At 46.2% G+C, this 18,735-nt stretch overlaps 1 protein-coding gene and 2 long non-coding RNA genes across 3 annotated transcripts in view; 2 read left to right on the plus strand and 1 right to left on the minus strand.

The window, feature by feature from the left end:
• Positions 1-438: 438 nt before the first annotated feature.
• LOC310690041 lies at positions 439-12,230 on the plus strand. The gene is made up of 2 exons (XR_014517823.1): positions 439-660; positions 11,868-12,230. It is a non-coding gene; the product is annotated as an uncharacterized lncRNA (long non-coding RNA).
• A 133-nt stretch (positions 12,231-12,363) lies between these two features.
• Positions 12,364-16,581, minus strand: LOC310690011. Its single transcript, XR_014517776.1, has 3 exons — positions 14,607-16,581; positions 12,790-12,866; positions 12,364-12,678 (listed from the first exon to the last, which is right to left on the minus strand). It is a non-coding gene; the product is annotated as an uncharacterized lncRNA (long non-coding RNA).
• Positions 16,582-16,614: 33 nt separating this feature from the next.
• Positions 16,615-18,735, plus strand: part of ITGB8 (integrin subunit beta 8) — a 46,826-nt gene continuing 44,705 nt past the window's right edge. The window contains exon 1 of the mRNA XM_083468141.1: positions 16,615-17,466. Coding sequence (XP_083324267.1) covers positions 17,334-17,466 — 133 coding nt within the window. The 5' untranslated portion in view covers positions 16,615-17,333. The remainder of the gene's footprint in view (positions 17,467-18,735) is intronic.

The raw sequence follows: 18,735 nt of genomic DNA on the forward strand, positions 1-18,735 counted from the left end.
CCGAGGTACCACTGTATGTTTATTTAAGCCATATCTGAGTCTCTGAATGGTGTTATATTAATGCCCCAGATGCCCCTCTGCATGTTCATTTATGAACACCTGAAAAGGGCTAAAGCTTGCCTACCAACATTATATTTTATATGGGTTTTTTTGTGGGGGGATGTTAGCATCCAAAATGCACATGCAAAGGGTTACAGTGGTACCTTGGGTTACATACGCTTCAGGTTACATACGCTTCAGGTTACACCGCTAACCCAGAAATAGTACTTCAGGTTAAGAACTTTGCTTCAGGATAAGAACAGAAATCGGGCTCCAGCGGCACGGCAGCAGCAGGAGGCCCCATTAGCTAAAGTGGTGCTTCAGGTTAAGAACAGTTTCAGGTTAAGAATGGACCTCCGGAACAAATTAAGTACTTAACCTGAGGTATCACTGTAATTGCAAGAGCACTAGAACTCTGTGATGTCATGCGCCTGAGGCAGTTATGGCAGGTATTTCCGTTGGTTCAGTTCGTAGTATAGTCTTAGTAGTTGGAACAGCAGGTATGTTATGTTGTGGTGCTGCTTGCCTCAAAGTTAGTTCGTCTGTAACAGTATAATCTAGGTAAGATGCCTTTAGCAACTTAAGAAACACCAACCTGCATTGTATATTTAATCTGCAACTGTAAGTACACTAATGAAAAGTTATTCATCATTCTAAATTTAGTTTTTTTGGGGGGGGACTAATTAAAGGGTCAAACACATATTTCCATCTATATCTGCAAATGGGAACTAGAGTCTAATTCCCACATGCTGAACCTATGAAGCCCTCTGTATACACTTCTATACTCTCTGCTTATGGAGGTGGCAAGATATGTCATTGCTGATCGCATAATTGTAAGTTACATGATCTGAGAGAAATGAAGATATGGGCATGAAATGATTTTAAAAACAAACAAACACGTGGACTGATCTCTCCACCAAGCCAGAGTGCTGTTGCATAATAGCGTAATAAGTGCCTTCCTGGATCAAATGAAAGGCTCTTCCAGTCCTCCTGTTCTCTAACAGAGAAATTCCAGGTCCCACCACCACCAAAAAATCTGGTGCTAGTTTTGTGCCGCAAACTATGTTTTGTGCTGGCGCCCAAACTGAGTAATTGTCACTCAAAACCGGGTCACAAGTAAATCTACCCAAACCCAACCTTGTCCGATTGGCTCCAAACCAGTACCAAAATGATGGGCCAGTTTGGTGCCATTTTGTGCCACAAGCCCCACTTTCTGTGCCATCCCCCAAACTGAGTAATTAACACTCAACCCGGGGGCCATAAGTGAGCACTTAAGTGGGAACTTAAGTGGGCTACGTGGGCGCGTTAGCTAGCTAAGGCTGGCTAAATGGGGAGTTAAGTTGGCTAAGCAGGGACTTAAGCTAAGGGGACTTAGCCAACCAGGGTTTAAGGCACAAAATGACACCAAATCAGCATACCACTTTGGCACCTGTATGGAGTCAATCGGACAAGGTTGGATTTTTGGCCAATTACTTATGACCCTGATTTGCTTTGTCAATTACTCGGTTTGGGGTGGCGGTGGCACAAAACATGTTCATGGCACAAAACAGCACCAAACTAGCACTAAACCTCGGCATCAGTTTTTTGGGGGGAACCAGAATTTTTGGGTCACATGTTAATGAAGCTCAACCAGATGCCTCTGGGAAGCCTGCAAGGACCTGAGCCCAAGAGCGCTTTCCTAACTGACATTCAGCCCCCTGCTGCCTCCAACTGTGGAGCTAGAACATAGCCATTGTGGCTGGTAGCCACCAACAGGCATAGCCTCTTTGATCTTTTTCTTTCCCTCTTTGAAAGCCACCCAAGTTTCAGTGGCGGAGCTTCATACTCTGGCACCAGGGGCAGAGAGGAGGGGGGGCATGGCTGGTGCGCGTCCCGGGGGCGTGGTGCACTGCCTGTGGGGGCGTGGCGCCCAGCGTAGGGGGGGGCAGCTGCGATGGCAGCCATGATGGCACCCCACCAGGATCGTAGTGCCAGGGGCAGTGCGCTCCCCCACTCCCCTCTTCCTCGCCAGTGCCAAGTTTATGGCCATGGCTGCATCTTGCCGTAACCACCCTTCACAGTTTAAACTGTGGGCTGTGTGAAGTAGTCTCTTGTACTTCCTGTCACTTCGTATTAGATGCTTTGGCTATTGGCTGTCTCTCTGTTCCTCCCAGCCCACTGAGATTGGGGGAAGGCCAGGTTTCGACAAAGGAAGTGCTTTCATCAGTCTTCCATCCATTCTCTTAATTTCTGGCAGGTTGTTGTTGTTGTTTTCTTTTTTTCAAATGTTTATTTTATGAATTGGGATGTTGGAATGAGGGGAGGGAGGGGAGCAACAAAGAGAGGGTGTTTTCTTTTTCTACATCATAGAAGGAAACCATTGTGAGCTCAGCCAATACAGTGGTACCTCTGGCTACAGGCTTAATTCGTTCCGGAGGTCCGTTCTTAACCTGAAACCGTTCTTAACCTGAGGTACCGCTTTAGCTAATGGGGCCTCCCGCTGCCACCGCACGATTTCTGTTCTCATCCTGAGGTAAAGTTCTTAACCCGAGGTACTACTTCTGAGTTAGCGGAGTCTGTAACCCGAAGTGTTTGTAACCCGGGGTACCACTGTAGTGGGAACAACGGCAAGTCCATGACAAGCCTGTTAATTGTTGCTACTGTTTCAGCCAATCAGAGGTTGCTACATAATAGCTGGGCCATGCGGGGTTTCCAAAAGCCGTGTCTGGGGTTTGTCAGGGCTTTGCTTTCTACACTGCTTTATATAGCGACTGACAGGACAAGGCAACTTCAGCCCAGCAGAAAATGTTTATGGATTCCACCTTCCTTCTTAACTATCTTGCTGTCTTGAGTATCTTTCGTGGATAACAAAGTACTGTAATCAATTTTACAAGTATATCGTTAGTTGCTGGCTCCTTTGAATGCAGGTCCATTTTGAAAACATGAGCATTAAAGTGCATGTGGAAGTTAAAACGATAGCCCTTGGCTGCCACCTAAAGGTTTTAAGTGTCACTATGAAAGAATACCCTCCTGTTGAAAAATAGATAACACATTTTGTTCAAGATGATTTCACCTCCTGTCTTTACAAGAAACATCCAGCCTCTTTACTGCAAGTGAGAGGTGGTCATACTAGGCCTGAGCCTTCCCATCTGCAGATGTTCTGACCTTGTAGCAACAGATTCAAAATTAGGATAATGAAAACATAAACAGCAACACACTGGGAGTTAACACATATAATAGCGGTGCCCTATGTAGATACAATCCTTGCATCATTGTGCCATGCAGACTATTTCACGCACACAAATGTCTTTCATAGATAATTACTTTGCTGGGAGAGGGCACGTATGTACCCTACAAATATTATGATACCTTGGTTTTCGAACAGCTTAGTTCTCAAACGGTTTGCCTCCCGAACACTGCAACCTCGGAAGTGAGTGTTCCGGTTTGTGAACTATTTTTGGAAGCTGAACATCCGACGGGACTTCTGTGCCTTCTGATTCACTGAGGGAGCTTCTTGCAGCCAACCAGAAGCCACGCTTTGGTTTCCAAATGTTTTGGAAGTTGAAAGGACTTCCAGAACAGATTCTGTTCAACTTCCAAGGTACAACTGTATACAGATACTTTTATGAAAGCACAATGTGTCTGTTTCATCATCGTGCACCACCAGTTGCCTGGTGGTACCAGAAAAATTTAGTACCTTGCAGCAAACTTCTAAGATGCGCTGTCATGAAATGGTATGTACACTATGACAGCATCTCAGAAGTACCATGCGTCGCAATATAGGAAGAGCCATGCTGAATGCATCCAAATACCTTGTCCAGAATTCTTTTCCTCACAGTGACCGATCAGGTGCCTATCAGAAGCCCAAAGAATAGCACTCTCCCACTTCTGTTTCCCAGCAATTCTATTCAGATGCTTAATGCCTCTGATGCTGGACATGATATATTGTTACACACACCCCTATCTCAGAGTGATGTGAGATTCCAAGGGTTCCAGGTGCTTACCCAGGTTTCATGTTTCCTTCAGAAATTAGGCACAGTGGAGACTGTATTGTCTTTATAGTATATGGTTTATTTACACATGTATACAACCTGAGTCTACAATGGAGGAATTTCCAGCATTCACATCCTATGAGGGTCTGGCTTCCTCCTTAAGGGAAGAATTGGATTCAAAGGACAGCAAAAAGACACTTTCTGTGTTTAGTTCCAGCTTGTCCTCCCCAGCTTCCATGGAGTTCTGCCCTTCCTTCCCACTGCTAACCGACTCTAAGGCCCTCCCCCCAGGCTATGTCATTCAAAGTGCAAACCCAAAGCCTGGCCTTTGTCTGCTGCCATTGGCCTTTGCCTCTGCTTCTCACTCAGAGCTGGAGTGTTTGCACTGCCAATCATTCTTAATGACCCAGTACTATGTTCCCTTTGTTTGTTGCTGATGCCCCATCTTCTCCCAGGTGACCTCCTGAGCCCAGAAACCAGGTTTGGCCTGTATTTATGTCACTGCTAGATTCAGCGTCTGGCAGCTTTCCTTAATACTCCAAACATTGATTTATTCCTATCATTTATTAAATCGAAGGATTGGGGGGGGGAGGATCTCCAACTTATAAACTCATAACACATTTAGGGGGATCTAGCCCCCTCCAAACACTCATAACACCAGCAATCATGATTAGTAGCCCCATAACCTTTGCCCTTCGTGAATTTGTCTGCTCTCCATATAAAGCATTCTTACATCTTGTATAGTTTAACTATGTGTTGTGTGAAGAAATACTTTTTCCTCTCCTTAATATTCCACCATTCAGCTTCAATGGATGACCCAATGTTCTAGTATTATGAAATGCTAGAGGGATGAATCTTCCTATCCAATTTCTCCACCCGTGAATAATTTTATAAACCTCTATTATGTCTGCCATCACTCACCCTTTTTTTTCCAAGCTAAAGAGCCTCAGCCATTATAGTTTTTCCTCATAGGAGAGTTGCTCCAGCCCTTCTTCCACCTCTGAAATACCATTTTCGAGATGTGGCGATTGAAACTGTAAACAGTATGCCAAATGTCGTAACCTTTGCACTTCTGTGGCTCAGTGGTAAAGCACATTCTTTGTATGTTTGATTCCTGGCATCGCCAGTTAGGGTTAGGGAAAGAATCCTTCCTGACGCATGCTGCTGCCCAGTCAGTGCAGACAAGACTGCTCTAGATTGATCAGTGGTCCGACTCAGTATACAGCAGCATCCTATGAGTGGCAACAGCATAGATTGGTAGAAAGGTATTATGGTATTGGTAGTTTTATTTCTGCTTCTCTTCCTAACGATCCCCCAATGTGGAATTCATTGTTTTCACAACAGCTGCACAGTATTTTCACCAAGCTGTGCTTCATGACCCCAAGATCCTCTTCCTGGATTATGATGATGATGATTGCCCCAGTGGTGCATCACATTACCTTTGCTTACATTCAATTGCATTTTAATTTGCACTCCCCCAGTTGGGAAAGATCCCTTATAGCATTTCACTATATCTTTTTATTTTTACCACCCTAGAACATGCACAGATGCATATGCATTCACCACACACGACTGAGTACATGATCCACATGCAATTTTCCCATACTGAAGCCATATCTATCTAAGGCATTTGCCAATTGCAAACTAGTGGCCTTAAAAGATTTCATTTTCCTCTTTTGTAGTGTGTGAGATTTCAAATGGCTGTTGATGCAGAGGAGTCAGCAAAGGATTCCTTATCTCTCTTCCACTACCCATCAGAACATTTTGTACTTTCCCTTGATCAAAATTGTTTCAGAATCATTTGTATTAAAAGCAGTGGACGTAAATTAGCTCAGCCAGACATCAACCACCAAGGGATGAAGGACATTTCAATTCTTTCCACCCCCGTAAATACCACACTGCCTTCCTGTTATCCCAATTTGGGGAAATGTCGCGTTTGACTCAGGGATGGAATTCCCTGTGGACATACTTGGATGAAGCAAAAGTAGCCCCATTAAAAAGGATGAGTGATATTAAGATCCATATAAAACACCACTATTTCCGCAACAACGGGAGCAATCCAGGCCACCAACTCCAGTTTGAGCCATATGCCAATGAGGATCTTACAATGTCCTCCTATTAAAATTGCTCAGAAACCTGAAGAACTGGGTACACCTTGAGGCAATCTACCAAGGGATGCTGTCATGCTACCTGTAGATGAGTGCCACACCCCATAGTCACCTTTGACTGAACTGTCCAGGGGTCCTTTACCTTTACCTTTTACATGAGAGCACCTTACAGGCACCAAGTATGTAATAATAATAATAACAACAACAACAACAACAACAACAACAACAACAACAACAACAATTATTTATTTATACCCCGCCCATCTGGCTGGGCTTCCCCAGCCACTCTGGGAGGCTTCCAACCAAATATTAAAATACAGTAATACATCAAACATTAAAAGCTTCCCTAAACAGGGCTGCCTTCAGATGTCTTCTAAAAGTTTCGTAGTTGTTGTTCTCTTTGACATCTGGTGGGAGGGCATTCCACAGGGCGGGTGCCACTACCAAGAAGGCCCTCTGCCTGGTTCCCTGTAATTAGGCTTCTCGCTGGACCTCAGTGTCCAGGTAGAATGATGGGGGTGGAGACGCTCCTTCAGCTATACTGGACCAAGGCCATTTAGGGCTTTAAAGATCAGCACCAACACTTTGAATTGTGCTCGGAAACATACTGGGAGCCAATGTAGGTCTTTCAAGACTGGTGTTATGTGGTCTGTTATGTGTTATGTGGTGTTATATGGTAGGTGTTAGGCAAACGACAATGGGATGGAAATGATGGCGTGGAAGTAGCAACAGTACCTTCCCATATCCAAACAAAGTAACACCTGTGTGGTGCCACCCTTACTTACAATCCCTCCTCCAAATTTACCTTTTTGGCGACACCTATGTCCAGTGCTTTTTTCCTTTAAAAAATTTTTTAGGGGTACTCTTATTTTGACTTGGGAAAATCACCATTTTATAGTTCAAATCAGGGAAAATAAATACAGTAAATGGACAAAAACACAAATATTCACAAAATGTTTAGGGGTATTCGTACCCCTGCATCCCCCCGCCCCGAAAAAAGCACTGCCTATGACACAACACCTTTGAGTCTCAGGCCCTCTAAATCCCTAAGCCTTAATGCATATAACTGAAAGAACCACATATTGCTTCCCTGCTTCCCCCTGCCTCCACTTCCCTCCTTTCCCTCTGTTTTTCTTCTGTGCTCAATGTTATAGACAGTAAGCTCTTCCAGGCAGGGACTAGTCCATTGTGCTCCGTAAAGTACTGTGCACAATGATGAAGCTATATCTAAATCATGCTATGAAATAACTAGATAACTGGAGAAGTGTCATTCTCTGCTCTCTCCCTCTTATCCTACCCTTAGGTTTGTTCTTAGCTCCACTAATCCTAGACTTTCTATTCCTTTCTGCTCCTGTATACTTTTTCCTCCACTGTCCCTTGTTTTAAAAGTAGGTTATCTCTGCCCATGCTGCTTTCAATCTGATTGTAAAGCTCAGAGACAATTTAACAAGGCAGCGCTAATGCCCTCGAGCTTGCTGCCCTGCCAGAGGTCTCTTGGGAGCTGCACTGGCTGGTACAGCCATGTACTCTCTTGTAGACTGTGTGGGGCTGAGCAGGGGGAGTTACTTAGGAAGGGAGAGACACAGATCGCGCTCTCTTCCTTTTGCCTGGCTCAGAACAGTATTAGTAACTGCAGCAGCTCAAGCAGCTATTGCACCTCAATAGGAAATCAAATGGAGAAGACTGGTAAGAGGAACAGAATTAAAGGAATGGAGGGCAAATCTTAAAAGTATGGGTGGGGAAGAGATGTGGATGCAATTTAAATCTGATGTTAAACCTGTACAGTTGGTAGAGCATGAGTCTCTTAATCGTAGGGTCATGAGTTTGAGACCCATGGGCAAAAGATTCCTACATTACAGGGAGTTGGGCTAGTAGTTGTAGTCCTTTCCAACCGTACAATTCTATGCTTCTCTAATAAGGTGTGTCAACATGAATCTGTCATAGGTATAAATATAGGTAAAGGTAAAGGGACCCCTGACCATTTGGTCCAGGCATGACCAATTCTGGGGTTGTGGCGCTCATCTCGCTTTATTGGCCGAGGGAGCCGGCGTACAGCATGACTAAGCCGCTTCTGGCTAACCAGAGCAGCGCACGGAAACGCCATTTACCTTCCCACCGGAGCAGTACCTATTTATCTACTTGCATTTTGACATGCTTTCGAACTGCTAGGTTGGCAGGAGCAGGGACCGAGCAACGGAAGCTCACCCCGTCGCAGGGATTCAAACCGCCGACCTTCTGATCAGCAAGTCCTAGGCTCTGTGGTCTAACCCAGTGTTCCCCAACCTTGGGCCTCCAGCTGTTTTTGGACTACAATTCCCATCATCCTTGACCACTGGTCTTGCTAGCGAGGGATGATGGGAGTTGTAGTCCAAAAACAGCTGGAGGGCCAAGGTTGGGGAACACTGGTCTAACCCACAGCGCCACCCGCGTCCCAGGTATAAAAATATCCATAAACTAAAACACACGTAAATCTAACAGGATCATATATAAGGTTTGCTGGTTATGTAATCCAGCCTCGTATTAGGCAAGGGGGCTCAAGACATCACTGTGGCCTGTTCCTTCTCCTACCCACCATACTATTGCCAATAATAATATCATATGCAGCTGCTTCACATGTAAAACTCCAGAAGTGCAACTTACAAAGGCCTGTTCTGAATTTTGAGTTGAAAAGGTGCTAAAACCACAAGGAGGAAATGCAGTACTTTTACTGTATGTAGAGATATAGTTCAAAGATCCACCTGCTGCCATGGCCCAGTGATGATAAACATGTGTGGGCAGAATAGTGGGCAGTATGTAGAACTGAACTATTTTCAATGATGAACTATTCCAGATAGTAACATGGTGATAAATACAATCACTGCATCTTGCAATCATAATGTAATCATGTTGATTACATCCTTACATAATATACCTGTGTAGAGTTTTTTTAAAAATAAAATAAAATACTGGGGTTGGTGGTCTTCAGTTATGAGAATATTTGCCGGGAGTGTGCATTACGTCTGGATGAATCTCAGCTGCTGAGGAGAAGTGGAATACTGCATCTCAGAGGGATTTTCGGCTTCTTGGAGGTGAAGCAGGATCTGTACAATGAAGCGAGTCCAAGCAGGGACCCCTGAAGCACTTTGTGGCACCTTGGCAATCCAAAGCCAGCTTCTGCTGAAGGCAAACTAAATGTCTTTAAACTTACCTTAATGCCAGGGTGGGATGATGGAAGAATAGAGAGCAAACATCAGAGCTGGAAAAAGCGGGTGGAGAGTTCTATTGAGAGTGATGGGATTCAAGTTAGCTGCAAATATCTTCTCCCAGTGGTTTCAATGGGATTGAAGCATGACTAACTTTCTTTGGATGGGGGCCAGAGTGTATTTTTAAAGGCAGGCCAGATGGCAGCTCTTCCACTTGAAATTAGAGAGAGAGGGAGAGAGAGGGAGGGGGGTTCTCTCTGCGCATATATGTGCAGAAAAAAAGAGCAGCTTTCTATCCTGAAACAAAAATTATGTGGTTTTTGTTTATTTTGTAGAGTTCTATCCCACCTTTCCAAAAGGCCCTCAGGCAGTTTACAATAAAAATAAGCAGCAGCAGCAGCAATGGTATAGTTTGAAACAGGTCATAGAAGGCCCTTGCTGCTAAAACAAATAATAGAAATTATCTATGGTTATTGCAGGGGTCGGTAGCTCCCTTTGAGCTAGTTTTCCAAAGACATCATAGGTGTCCCCTGGTGAGGCATTCAGAGAGAAATGCATCTAGATTAAGATGTAATAAATAAGCCAGTAGTACATTATATTTATTAATTTAACTAACAATGGGGACTCAGTGTAGCCTCTGGGACTTACTTAGGCCCCACCCCTATCCTTAGGCCCCAACCTCACCAGTCCTAACTGCACCCCCTCATACGCTTTGGTTTGGCTGGAATCTTTCCTTGAATTGTGATAATGTCTCTCGCTTGCCTCTCGCTTTCTTCGAGGGTGAAGAAATGGGGGCGGGGGTTGAAACCTTTTACTTTTGCATTGGTGGAATGTATGGTACTATACAGAAGCAAGAGCAGCATCCATTGCTCTGCTTGGCCCCTCTGGCCCCAATCAAAACTGGCATGTCCCGTCCCCCCCCAAAGTGACCCATGAGCAGCCCCATCCCTGGTTTATCTTGTCAAAATAACTCATATCTCCCTTCTTAATTCTTACTCACCCTTTTCATTTTCATGTTTTGGCTGCTGGTTACTTTAATTGAATTGTTCAAAAGCTGTCATAAAAAAATATCTTCAATTAAAACAATAACAGGATTTTATAAAAATTGAATAGAAATAATGCATCCTTAACAGCCCCCCCCCCCCCGATGATGGAGAAATTGTGGTTGAATTGGTGCATTTTACAACTGGTCATGCAAGGAAACATTCAAATGCTGGTCAGTGATTTGTTTGTTTTTTATTTTATTGATTTATACAATTTAAAATTCTCATAATCTACATAATTGATAAAAAAGACAAAAACCCACACACCCATTCTCCCCCCCCCCAACTTCCCCTTTATGGGTTTTTTTAGGTAAATATAGTCCATCTGCTTACATTGTTATATCTTAACTTCATATTCTTTTATCTAAAAACATTCCCATTCTTATCGTTTTAAATCATCTCTTTAAAAGTACTTCTTATACTTAATTATATTCAAAACATTGTTCCTTATCTGTTACATTCATTTTTGTGGTTGTATGTGTTTACACGTGTTTAGTGGTTTATGTGTTTACTTAGTCTGTTTCTTTACAGTATTTCTGTAGATACAACATATGTAATTCCCAGACTTCTTTTAAAGTCTCTATTGTCTTTATTTCTTAATCTTCCTGTAAGTTTTGCCATTTCTGCATATTCCGTCATCTTGGTTTGCTAGTTCTCTTTGGTCAGTGTTTTGTCACCTTTCCATTTTTGAGCAAGCAGAGCCCTGGCCTTAAATGCTGGTCAGAGGTTTTTAATGAAATAAACCAAACAACTGGCCAAAATATACAAGTGAGCCCTCAATTGGCATTGTTGTCTATTTTTGATAATTTTCAAAATATTTGTAGAATCATAGAATGGTAGAGTCGGAAGGGACCACAAGGGTCATCTAGTCCAGCCCCCTTTGCAATGCAGGGTTATTATTTTTACCAATTGGGGCTCAAACCCACAACCCTGAGATTAAGAATCTTATGTTCTACCGACTGACACTGGCGGACAAAGGTGGGGGTGGGGGAAGCAGCCTGCACTGGGTGCCATTCGGGGAAAGGGTGCCATCGCGCTTGCCCCCCCCCCGGACACACACCATGCCCCCGGGATGTGTGCTGCCACGCCCTTGCCTGTTCTCCGCTCGGGGGGCTGCAACATGTAGCTACACCACTGCCGACTAAGATATCTTTTTAAAGAGCTAATACTTTTCTTTATTGTGGCAGCTAGATTAATAATCACCAGTTTCTAAAAGCAGCCACACTCCAACCTGCTGAATCTGTGGTGCAGTGGATGCTCGGGTTGCGAACGTGATCTGTGAGGGATGCACGTTTGCTACCCGCAGCAGCACGTCTGCGCACACGCGGGTTGCGATTTGGCGCTTCTGCGCATGTGCGACCCCCAAAACCCGGAAGTAACCCGTTGCAGTACTTCCGGGTTTTGGCGGGTCCATAACCCAAAAAAACGCAACCTGAAGCATCTGTAACCCGAGGTATGGCTGTATAAGGAAATGTGGCAAATTGCTCTGATGGAAAATCTTACCTTTTCTTCTTCTTCTTAAAGAATGGCAAACTGGCACATGCAGCGTCTTACTTGGATGTGTCAGGAGTCTTGGAAGCTTCACTACCCAACGTTCTCCTACAAAGGGACCTTGAGCTGGTTTGGAGGTCCTAACAGGGGAGTGCAGCTATCGCATACCCTTGACCGAAGAACAGTACACTCCTTCAATCTGGGATTGCTGTCCACCGAGCACGCAGCTTCAGGAGGGACGCAGGAGGAGCGGTGAGGGAGGAAGGGGACATCCACCTAGCTGGCAGATCAGCCTAATCAACCCTGGCGATCAATGGGGTGAAAGATGTCGCAGCCAGATCTCCCTCACATCTTACCTTTAAAGTAAAAGGCTCAAATAAATAGTCTGGAAACAGATGAATATTACGCCATTTGGTATAAATTTATTGAGCATGTAACTAAATCTGAGGGCATTCTTCACACCCACACCCCACACACGACTGGAAAATTATGGACTATATTTGACATAGATACAGAACCTGCTTGCCATTGATTTAAAAATACTTGTTAGCCAAGCATAAGCCTTACATTTCGAAGTTATGCAAAATGTGAACAGTTTTGGGATTGGACGTGTTGCTGCCAGATTTCTGTCATCACGAAACTAAACAGAATAGCATTGTCCTTGAATAAAATGTGATGCCCTTAGTAAAGGGTGATGTCAGTGAATGATTAGTCAGATAACATACCTGAAAAGAAACAGGGAGGGGGGAGTTTCCTAACCTTGCCTTGGCTTGAAATGAAGGTACTTTCCACTTACTCAGCTGCAACAAGTAACCTTTGAGTCCTTCTATGTATTCACTGGTCACTGAAAGAACAGAAAAACTGAAACTCAGAAGAGCAGTTGGCTGGCAGCTCCGTGGGTTTTGTGCTTTCTTTCTTTTTTCATTCTTAATCTGAGACAGTCCAAATCAAACACTGAAATATTAAAGAACGATATGCAGGAGGTGGATTACTCAACGAGGAGAATGCATCACCCATTGCTGAGAAGGCTTCCTTGGATAAAAAAATAAATAAATCACTAGAAGAACGGAACCATACTCTGGAAAATGAAAGGGAGAGCAAAGGGATAAGATTTATTATGCACTTGGAGTGGGTGGAAAAGAGTTCATGGCCATTTACCAGCTTTTATGAAAAGGCTGCCTTCATGTGTAAGAGGGTAGGGAGGACCTGGCAACAGTGTACATAAGGATCTATCTTTCAGCTATTGTTCTTACATCATCTTGTGGCCATTTTATACATTGGAGCAGGGAACCTCAAATCCTGGACTCTTCCCAGGCCACCATCACCACCCCATTCCCAATCCGCAAGTGGTTTTGCCTGGCTAGATGGTGTCCTTGAACTCTGATATGTGGGCGGGTGGAGGACAGAGAGGGGCATTTAAGTGTGTGCAGAACAATGGCATAGCATGGCTTGCCAGTGCCTGGGGCTACTTGGAGTGGAAACTGACGGAGTGTGCATGTGCCTTCAACTCCCTAATGGTGTCTGCATCACCTAGAATATCATGACCATAGAGATAAGAAGAGTCGTTCTGTCGTCTGGAGAGGTCACTTCCTGGTTCAAATGGAGAAGCCATGTTCAACAGAGTCTAGTAACAGAGGTACTTAGTTGGACTGAGGCAGCACCGGCTGTTGAAATTTTGTGCCCCCAAACAATTTTGCACCTGGGGCAATCTCCAGTGCCCCCCATGCTACACCACTGGTACAGAAACTGGCCTGCTGACAAAAGTAGCATTTGTATTCATTGCTCTGCCCACAATTTATTTTGGTGGCTCCCACCACTGGCACAGTGGTCCTGAAAGGTTTGCCCAGAAGGGAATGGGCTAAAAAAGCTTCCCCATCCCTGACATATGCTAACCCCAGGTGCTAACACTGCCAGACAGGCTTCATGGAGTCTTATAAACCACCCGGAGTTTCGTTCAGCCTGTGGACCAAACGCTTCCACCAACAAGAACTGTACATGCACACAACCTCAGGAAATTCTTGCATACAATTCTCTGAAATCATGTGAGAAGGGGCCACTGCTTGGAGGAACAGCATCTGCTCTCTGTGCAAAAGATGCTATGCTCAATCTTTGGCACCTCCGGTTTTTAAAAAGACCCTGGCCTGAGAGCTGGTGCCAATCAATAATGGATTAGATTGATAAATAGTCTGAGGCAGCTTCATTTGTTAGACGATAGACAGCCTGTGAATGACGTAATATACTGGATAAGGGGGCATGACTTCTAAGCGAACTTGACCATCAACAGATGTGCTTTTGGAAATTACCTTGATCTAATCTTAATTTGTTTATCTACAAATTATAATACTTAACAACATGACTACAAGGACACTGGAAACAAGGACTGTAAATTGCTTCCAGATGATCTGCTTATTGAGCATTTGTTTGCACAAAGTTTGCAGGGAGGTTGTGCAACATCCACTGCTGTCAAACAACTGTTGTCCCATTGCTTTTCATTGCCTTTCCCTATCACTCTACTCACTGCACAAAATCCCACTGGTGTGGGCTGAGAGCAGGGGATTTTGCACAAGAATGCAAAATCCGCTTTAATTACGCAACTGGAATTTACTAGTATACAACTGAATCTCATCCACAAAATAGCAACAGTCCAGAAGTGGCCTATGTTGCATACCACAATCCCTGACTTAAAACACATTATATAAAGGCCCCATTGAGCTCAGTGGGATTTACTTCAGCACCCTGTGTTTAGAATAAAGACTACAATCCGATACCCACCTGGCAATGAGCTTGGCTGGTGTATCCAATCTCACCTGCTTGATGGGGCAGAAAGCCAGATCTGCTTCCCCTTCTTTGACATCTGGAGTCCCAAGAAGAAGACCTCCCCCTCCATCCCTTGGTGCCTGTTTACCAGCCCAGTACCTCCTCCTTCCTTTCTTCTTGCATTTGGTGCTGCCAAACCATGCCAGATCCTGACAGAGCCAAGAGGTCCATGGCATCCCTGCATATATGACATCAGAGACAGGGGCAGGCAGCTGTAGTTTAAGAAAAAGACCTGGCAGACCAAACAAGGAGATCTGGTGGGTCACGTTTGGCATGCGGAGTGGAGGTTCCTTACCCCTACATCCAGGTCAATCCAGGTAATCTCCATTGAAATGTCTTCTCAAGTAGCAGCACTGGCATGGCATGGAGGGGGGCACAAGGGTGATTGCCCCAGGCACAAAATTATTAGGGGTGCAAAATTTCAACAGCCAGTACTGCCTCGATACAGCTGTGTGCTTCCGTTGCTGGGCTCTGTTGAAAGCGACTTCACCGTGCGACCAGGAAGTGTCCTCTACAGAAAACAGAATTACTTATCTTATCTCTCGTAGGTGATCCAGACATGGTTAGGCAGTTGAATGTGTATGCGTTCTCTGTCTGTTTCTCTCCCTCACACTCACCCCCATCCACGCAGCCCCAGGTGCTGGTAACCCACGCTATGTCACTGAGTAAGACTTGAGAAAGACCTTGAGATCTTTGGGAAGCAACTCTGGGCATGATTATCTGATTCTCTGGGAGGCAGCTTCAAAATTCATCTGGGAGGAACTGATAGCAAGGAGTTGTGGGTTCCTCACTCCCTGAACATTCAACTGTTTTCCATTCCATTCTCCCAGCAACAGGGAGCGAAGTCTCAAACAATTGCAATCGTAGCATGAACAATTGTGCTGCTTGATGAATAGTCCACATTGTTTTAAAATAAGTCCAGACCTGGGCTTATAAAAATGCTATTAAGACTTTGAGTGATGTAAGAATATGGGCTAGCCTTCCCCTGAAGCAACATGAAACAATTGCTCCAAACAGATTCCTAACCAGAGCGCCATGTTCATACCTCTCATTTCTTCCTGCCCTAAAATAACACACAGAGTTTGAGTGTCACCTTCATTTTGAACATCCCAGGCTTGCGGGGGGGGGGGGGTGTCTCGCTGTCAAGTAAATTATATTAGGATTGCAGCCTCAGCTTCAGGGCCAGAATCCAGAGCAGCATACAGGCAAAACTGAAACCGAGCAGAGGGCAAAGCCAAGCAAATGAATACGGTGTGTTCAACTGAGGCCCCACCCCAAGGCTCAGCTTCAGAACCGGTTTGCGTCAAGACTCTTCCTTGGAATTGCAAATTATTAATATGAAGGATCACCTCATATCATGGTGCAGAATGCAGTCATTCAGGATTCTCCCACCACTCCCTGCTGCTTCCACAGTTCTGGGAAAGGGCTTTTGTGGTAGCGTTAAGAAGGCTCTGTGACTTGCTTGCTAAGAAGTTCCCGCCTGTTCCCACCAATTGGCAGCTTATCCTGTTTTCGGTGCAGCTTCAGCAGCGACACGACAGGCAGGAATTCAACAGGTGCAGCTTCGTCAACACTGCACGTGCATCGAGGCAACACGTCCTCAAGTTTCAGAGCCGAGTAGAGCTGTGTTACGTGTTTTACCATAGCACTCTCCACCGAATTTCTGCACAAGTCATTTCGAGCAGCGGCAGAAGAAAAAGAAGGCAGTAACTCCCATTGTTTATATTCCCCAAATCCTGCACAGAACCGTAACAGAAATCAGAGCTGCCCCCTTAAATCCCAATCCCCCGCCGGTGCTTCCTGGCTCTCGTGGATCCTCGCACCGGACTTTGAGCGGCTTCGGGGTCCGGCTGACCTCGAAGGAAACGTGGACCGCCTGTCAAGCCCCGGCACGGGAGGGGAGGGGGCGGAGCTCGGCCTGAGAAGCCCCCCCCCCTCGTCCGCCCCCCGAGCCCCCGCCCCCGGAGGCGCATTCCCGCCGGGAACAATGGAGCCGGCGATGCCGAGCGCGACAAAACAAAGCGCGGTGTGGGCGAAGGCTGCGCGCGCTCCGCCCCTCGCGTCCCGCCCACGCGACCCCCTTCGCCCGCCCTCGCTCGTCGGGAACCTGCCTGGCAGCATCCCGCGCCGCCGAGACTGACGCTTCGCCGCCAGGCAGAGGGGAACGCGGCTACCACAGGGGCTCGGCTGGCCTGGGCGCGGGAAGCCCCGGCGGCGGCGGCACGCTTTGCTCGGACGCCTCGGCCGCTTCGCCGCCCTCCAAGCCTTCCCTTCTTCCCTCTCGGCTGGGAACTGTTGCTTCTTGTCCCGCGTTGCCAAGGAGCCGGGCGCCAGGAGCGAGACAAAAGCCTTTTGTGAAGGAGCCGCGGCGGCGGCGGCTCCCTGGGAGAGCCGGGCCGGGGGGCCGAGGCGGATGGAGAGGCTCTCCGGCAAAGCAGCGCGCCGCTTCTCCTGCCCTCGCCGGGCTGCACCGGGCTCAGCTGACGGGGGGGCGCCGCCGCGCTCGCCCTGACATGTGGCGGCGCTGCGCCTGCTGCTGCCGTCGTCGCTTCTCCTCGGCTCCTTACCTGCGCGGTGGTGGCGGCGGCGGCTGCTTCTCCCGCCGCCCCCTTCGTCCAAACCCCGCGGGCGAGAGCTTGGTCGGGCCCCGGGCGCGGGGCGAAGGGCCGCCCGCTTGGCGCGATGTGGACTCCGCTCTTGGGTTGTTCCCTGACGGCTGGGCTCGCCGCCCTGCAGAAACGCCCGCGAGGTGCTGGCCCGCTCCTCGGCTTCGCCTGCCTGCTCGCTGCCCTTGTGCCGGGCTGGGGCCAGAGCCGTAAGTTTGGGTCTTGGTCTATTCCCTTCCGGAACAGGCACTCGCGCCATCTCCATGATGCTGCACCTGACTCTCTGGTGGCTGCGATCCGGTTTCGCACTTACCTGGCACCGAAGCATCAGCCCTGAGGAGTTCAGTGGCCAGGATGCAGCTTTGGCAGGGTCCATGTCATTCGATGGACTCTGCTCCTAGAAAGCTATTTGACAGAAGTAAAAACAAAAATGTGGGGAGAGGGAGACGTAGGAAGTGACTTTTAGTGGCTGGGTTGGGGAGGTTCTCTGGTTTGGGTGTAATAAAGATTTCCACCCAACTCTGGGTTTTGGAGTTTCCGCAGGAGGTAATTTTTGAGTAGTGAGGGGGAATAACCATTTCATCCCTAACAGCTCTTATGAAAACTTCCGAGCCATGTTTAATGTTGCTTCCAGATCATCTGCTTGCGGGTCAGGTGGCTGCAACATCCTTCAGGTGTATCTGGCTCCACTGCCATAGGAACATAGGAAGCTGTCTTATACTGAGTCAGACCATTGATCCATCACTGTCTGTATTGTCTGCGCTGACTGGCAGTAGCTCTCCAGATTTTAGACAGGATTCTTTACCCAACTCTACTTGGAGATGTCAGGGATAACACCTTTTGCATGTGCTGTAACACTGAGCTGTGGACCTTACCTTAGTTGAATGCAGTTTAATGTTCTTCATGTGTAACTATCCAAATACAGGTGCTAAATTAACATGCAAAATCAAATATGAGTGTATTATTGCCAGTGATCGCCCTTGTGAATGGTCGTTATGCTTATTTCGCAACTCATTTTAATTGAGTTGTCCCAGACCGTATTTTTTACACTCCTTTGTCACTTGACTCCACTGTTTGCAACTTTTTCTCTTTCTCCACCCATGTATATATAAACCTAACTGAAGATAATCCTTCACACATCTAATGAAGTAAACTCAAAAGTCCACAAAAGCTTACGCTGTGATAAAAGTGGTTAGTTTTTAAGGTGTCGCATGACTCTTTGTTGCTTTAACAGATTCTTCTGACACTCCAGAGAGAATAATTGGACAAAAGGGTCAATGCAGACACCTCTTTGCTCCTGTAATAAATAGCACATGCTGAGAAGTAACCTTTCAGTGGAGAGGTACAGTTATTCTCTTGTTCTGCAGAGTGAAGCCTAACAAAGCAGCTGTAAACAGGACAAGTGTGGTAGATTTTTCCATTATATGCATTTAGCCCATTGCTGAGCCAAAATCTCTGAGAGATAAGGCGTGTGTATT

The sequence above is a fragment of the Podarcis liolepis genome (genome assembly GCF_965112155.1).
Source record: "Podarcis liolepis genome assembly, chromosome: 12".
NCBI lineage: Eukaryota > Metazoa > Chordata > Lepidosauria > Squamata > Lacertidae > Podarcis > Podarcis liolepis.